At 43.2% G+C, this 5,134-nt stretch overlaps 1 protein-coding gene across 1 annotated transcript in view; it reads left to right on the top strand.

Moving 5' to 3' along the window:
* The window catches only part of LOC104961393 (tropomyosin alpha-1 chain-like), a 23,809-nt gene extending 20,040 nt beyond the window's left edge, over positions 1-3,769 (top strand). The window contains exon 8 of the mRNA XM_010789689.1: positions 3,681-3,769. Within this exon, the coding sequence (XP_010787991.1) occupies positions 3,681-3,769 (89 nt within the window). The remainder of the gene's footprint in view (positions 1-3,680) is intronic.
* The last annotated feature ends 1,365 nt before the right edge of the window (positions 3,770-5,134 follow it).

Genomic DNA, 5,134 nt, shown 5'->3' with positions numbered 1-5,134 from the left:
TTCTAGACCTGAGCAGGATAATCTCAATATATTAAAACCGCAATATGAATTTAAAGCTTAAAAGCAATTGGCAGAAGCAAAAAGCTAACGCTAGGCTATAAAGCAGGGGTCTCAAACTCAAGGCCCATAAACTAAATGTCCCACAATGCATCTTGTTTCGTGACATGCACACTGAAGAGACTTTTTAATTATTTGCCCTGGACTTCTGCTTTCAGACGTAGTTAATTACTAAGTTATTACCCTATCCATAATACATTATTTTATATATATATATATTATATATTTATATAGTTACAACCTGCCCTTTTGAGTGCAACCTTTATGCGAATGTGGCCAGCGATGTAATTGAGTATGACACCCCTGCTATAAAAGGAACTACATCGCGTAGTTGCATCACCACCGCTAAGCTAATATTTGGTTCAGTAGTCACACGATGTAAATCTTATTTTAGGCATCTAACAAAAAACACATTAAAAAAACATTGACATAAAGACAAGGGAACTAGAGGTGGTAAATTGCTGACTCATTTCCAGCTTTAAGGACTCATTCCTGCACCATTCTACGGAGCAGCTAAATACAGAGATCCACACAGTAAACTACATACACATTGAAGGTGTGTATGACATGAGTCACTTAGGTCTAAATAGAGAACTCAGCTCTTCGTGTGTGTGTGTGTGTGTGTGTGTGTGGTGCGTGCGTACGTGCGTGCGTGTGTGTGTGTGTGTGCGTGTGTGTGTGTCCTGCAGTACCTCTCTATCTCCAGCTCTCTCTGTCTCAGCAGCCCCTCTTTCACCTTCACCAAAGTGTGTACAGGAAGAGAGGTCCCCGTCAGCACCTGGATACACACACACACACACACACATGTATTATCAGTGCATAGTGCATAGCATCGTAGCATAACGCATTCATAGCCCAAAAGTAATGACGTCAGTGTGTTACGTCATGTTAATGATCAGGTATTGATTGTATTAAATCAATGTTTGATTCATAAAAAGTGTTTTCATGGGCTGTTTTAAGTCATCTTTTTTTTTTTTTTAATAATACAGATCACACACTGTATTTTTGTACGGTCAGTTGTCATTGTCTGTACTTCGGTAATTTGCACATGGTGTGAAGTAAGGGTGAGAATCCTTTTTGAATATGGATTTTTATATTTGTAGAGAGCACAACACTTTGGATTCATTATGGCTAAACTGTCCACAGTAAAGAAAAGGAAAAGAGAACAACATCAGTGATACCCTCATTTTAAGTTAAGTTGTTGTTGAGTTCCAGCAGTTAGTACGTCGTGGAACGGACTATTTTTTAGTACAATCCTGTTCAAATCAATATGTCGTGTCAAATGATGGATGGATTTAGTATGTACCTACCTAAGTACCCGTGTAACAAGCTGATTCGGAAGTAGTACTTTGATGTCTGTTTTGTGTGTTGGGAACTTTAAACTTGGATATTTGATGGATACCTTCTTTGCAGCACATCCTCTCCTTCTTTGCTTTTTCCTCTTTCTCTATGCTTGTTGCTTACTCGCTATAACACTACTTTACATGTTTAGCTAATGCTTTCACCAAAAGCAACTCACGTACACTTCAGTACCGTAGATATTAGGGATGCTCCAATCGATCGGCCGCCGATCATTGTCGGGCGATATTCCCTCTTAATAGTTTGATCGGTGCTCTCTATAAAGGCCGATCAGGAGAGCCGATCAGATGACGCAAAATACATGAGACTTTCCTCTGTACAAAAGAAGCTCGCAAAAATGGTTTCACCGGTCTGGTAGTTTTTCAAGGAGTCCGAAAAAGACAATAAAATAGCTATATGCAACGTGTGTGAAGCAGAAAGAGAGAGGGATCAGATCAGCTGCTGCTGACGGAGGACACGCAGCTCTATTGGATCACAGCTCCGCCCGCTGTGACGGACCGGTGAGCGGAGCAAAGCACACACTAAAGCCTCATCCCAATACCCCTCCTCGACTCCTCCCTTCCCTCACTCGCCTCCCTTCCTTTCGTCTTAGCTCCGCCTCCCTAAGATGCGAGCGAGAGACACGAGGAGGTGACGCGAGGACAGAGGAGTCCTCAGGTATTAATTGGGATGTCCTCGTTCACTCAAACGTCACTCTTAAACGACGTCTGTTAATGATGACATGTGCACAGCTGTATCACCTCTCATCGGGCTTAACTGAATAACCCTTTAGAACCGGCCCATTTGTTGTTAAATATTTATTTAAATGAATGAATCTTTCTCTTGTTAGTCAAGGAATTCAATTCATGATGGTTGGTCCTGCTTTTGTGTTCCGTTTTGGTGTAAAATGTAGCCTAGATTTAAATAAAAATCTAATTATAGTAATGTGAAGGCCTTTTAGAAATGAATTGCACATAATAATTCCCACGGAGCTGTGAGCACTTATACATTTATGTGACGCTTTTCCACTCATCTTCCAGTTGTCGGTTTTCCTCTGTTGAAATCGACCAGCTGTGAAGGTGGGGGCGGGGCTTTTATGCGCGAGTAGTGAAAACACTTCCGCGTAGTCTGCTCGCGTGTATAGAGATGGGTTGCGGTCGGATAGTTTAAAAATCAGCTCCTAGGTTCTAACCCTATCTCCTATTCCTTGACCTCTGAGTGAAACGTCATGGGGTTAAGGGATAGTGGATAGGAGAATTCAAAAGGACTCAGAGTACTTTAGAGCAGCGGTTTTCAAAGTGTGAGGCGCGCCTCCCCTGGGGGGCGCCAGAGAGCTTCAGGGGACGATTGCCCTTACATGGTAAAAACTGTTTATTGTATCATTAGGTTTGATGTTGTAAAGGAATACCTTTGTAAATGTTTCAGCGTGGACAAGGAGGCTTACTAGGACTTTAAAACGTGAATAAGCCCTACATTGCGTGAGATGTATACCGATAGAGGTACTTGGGGATTCGAGGCGGATCGAAGTAAAAAAAAATAAATCCAGTATAGCGAATTGGTCTATTCTATGAATGGAATTAAAGGCAAAAAACACAAAAGTGCGGTGTGGAGATCATATGCATCGTAGCCAACCCTCCCAAGTCCTGTGTAATGGCATCTTTTACCGCTACAAGTCTGCCGTATTTAATACCGGTAGTAATAAGACTTTGCAAACGTTTCAGCCCGATGTTCTTTTACGAGTATTGACCAATCCCACAATCCCAATCGGGATTGGGGATGGTGTGTGGTGGTGTGGCGAGACGACGCCGTTTAAATTTAACTTGTTGTCTGTGGATGAGTGACATGTGGTGTGTATGTCGAGGATTCGTATAGTACATATTAGGCATGTCGGAACTATATAAAAGTAATACACTTGTGATTACTACAAAGTACTATTATCAGATGACGAAATGACACTATCTAAAGATGAGTTTATGTTTATTTGACGATACGTTCACCATCCGGACAATGTATACAATACCCAAAGTGACAATTTGTAGCGCACTCACTTACTTCGTCAACCTAATTTTTTTTTATCCGTATGTAGGTCCGACTTCTACATTAATCCACTCATTTGTTTGCCATTTTCCCGTCTTTCAGACTCACGTCAAACTAGCGAAGAATTTAATTGAAATATTAGTGTTGCCCTTGTCAATCGTCTCGACCAACGAAACAACTGTATTCCAGGTCGGCTACAGCATGCGGAGAAAATTTGTCAGTGACAACGACTTTTGCCTCCTATGTAGTCTACATGGGCAGGCCAATATCGAGGAGGTCTCTAGGGACCCGAGGAGAGCAGAGAAGGGATCTAGAGTACAGCAATAGAGAAGACTAGACCAGACCTCTGTCCCGGAGGAGCTATAGGTAGTAGCTGCTCGAAATCCTGTTTAAACAAGGGAGGTCTGCCGCAGGTGTAGGCAAAGGCCCAGCGAACGGCCTCCTGGACGCGGACCCTACGCTTTATACTCTCATTACTGTTTGCCGAGGTAAAGCCTCCCTGAAAGGGCGCGCAGACGGACTGCGGCCCGTGCTGCCGGCGGGAGGGGCTGTCCGCGTGCTGCGCTCCCCGGCCTCTGGGCGCCGAAGTAGTGACGCTGTAGACACACTGGCGTCAAAACAATTAACAACAACAACGATATTACTGTCCATAAGTAAACGTAAAAGTTTCTCAGGTCATCTCTCTTTTACTCTTTTTTACTCTTTTAAATATTACGAGACAAAAACGACAGACTGGAAAGGCGGTAAACTTTAGTGTAGGCTGACAAAGAGAGGCAGAACAAAAGTAGAGACACACCAACAACAAACTTAGAATAGCACCGACTGCGTGGCTAAACTACCGACTCATCGCAGTGGAAGGAATTTTGTAATTTGTTATTGACAAAATTGGAACAAAATAAAATACAAATTCTGTATAACATATTTTGAGGGCGTGATGAACCTGATCAGGACGATGCGGGAGATACTTCAATTTGGGGCTTACAGAGTTGGTATACACGTGACTGCATTGTGCACGTGACAATAATCAATATTGTTCTAGCGTTCCTGCGACCCATCGCTAGCCCTTTTAACTCACAACAAGTTCAAACACACAACACACTTGTACGCACAGGCACGTACTTTTTATATGGGTGTGTGGGTTAATATACACGTACAAGTTAAGTGATGGGACCTTCAATTTATGCACACAATTAACCTTGTCGGACACTGTCGGCAATGAAGGAAACGTACAGTCAGCGAAGTGGAAAAATGTCTCCTGTCCGTCGTAAGCGACGTCCGTCGCTGGCATATAAAGGCGTGCGGCACAAGAGTCTGTAAATAAAAAAATTGTCAAACAGTTGTACCCACCTATTTAGGAATATAGACGAGGCCGTTGTTCGTGACTTGCAGTTGAAACGGAGGATGGAATATGTGAGTGGGGAGAAATCACCTTGTTACTCAGACGCAGAACTACGTGTGGTCCTTATTTGCGTCTAGCTCGGAGTATGAGACCGACGCTCGGAAATGGCCATGAACGAAAACTAGTTTCAGTTACGCCTTTTGGGACGTGAGTGTGTCCATCCACCTCCTTTCCCCTTACTCGTGGAAAATGTCGGAAAAACCGCCTCCACCCCTCTGAGTGACAGGTGCCGTTCTGTTCACCCGTTCGACAGTCACAGAGCAGCAAATGACAATGAGCAGAGAAGAGCAGAAACACAGAAGG

The sequence above is a fragment of the Notothenia coriiceps genome, unplaced genomic scaffold, assembly GCF_000735185.1.
Source record: "Notothenia coriiceps isolate Sejong01 unplaced genomic scaffold, NC01 NC01_scaffold00001460, whole genome shotgun sequence".
NCBI classification, from domain to species: domain Eukaryota; kingdom Metazoa; phylum Chordata; class Actinopteri; order Perciformes; family Nototheniidae; genus Notothenia; species Notothenia coriiceps.
The sequence above is the reverse complement of the archived record's forward strand: the minus strand, read 5'-3'. Positions and strand labels throughout refer to the sequence as shown.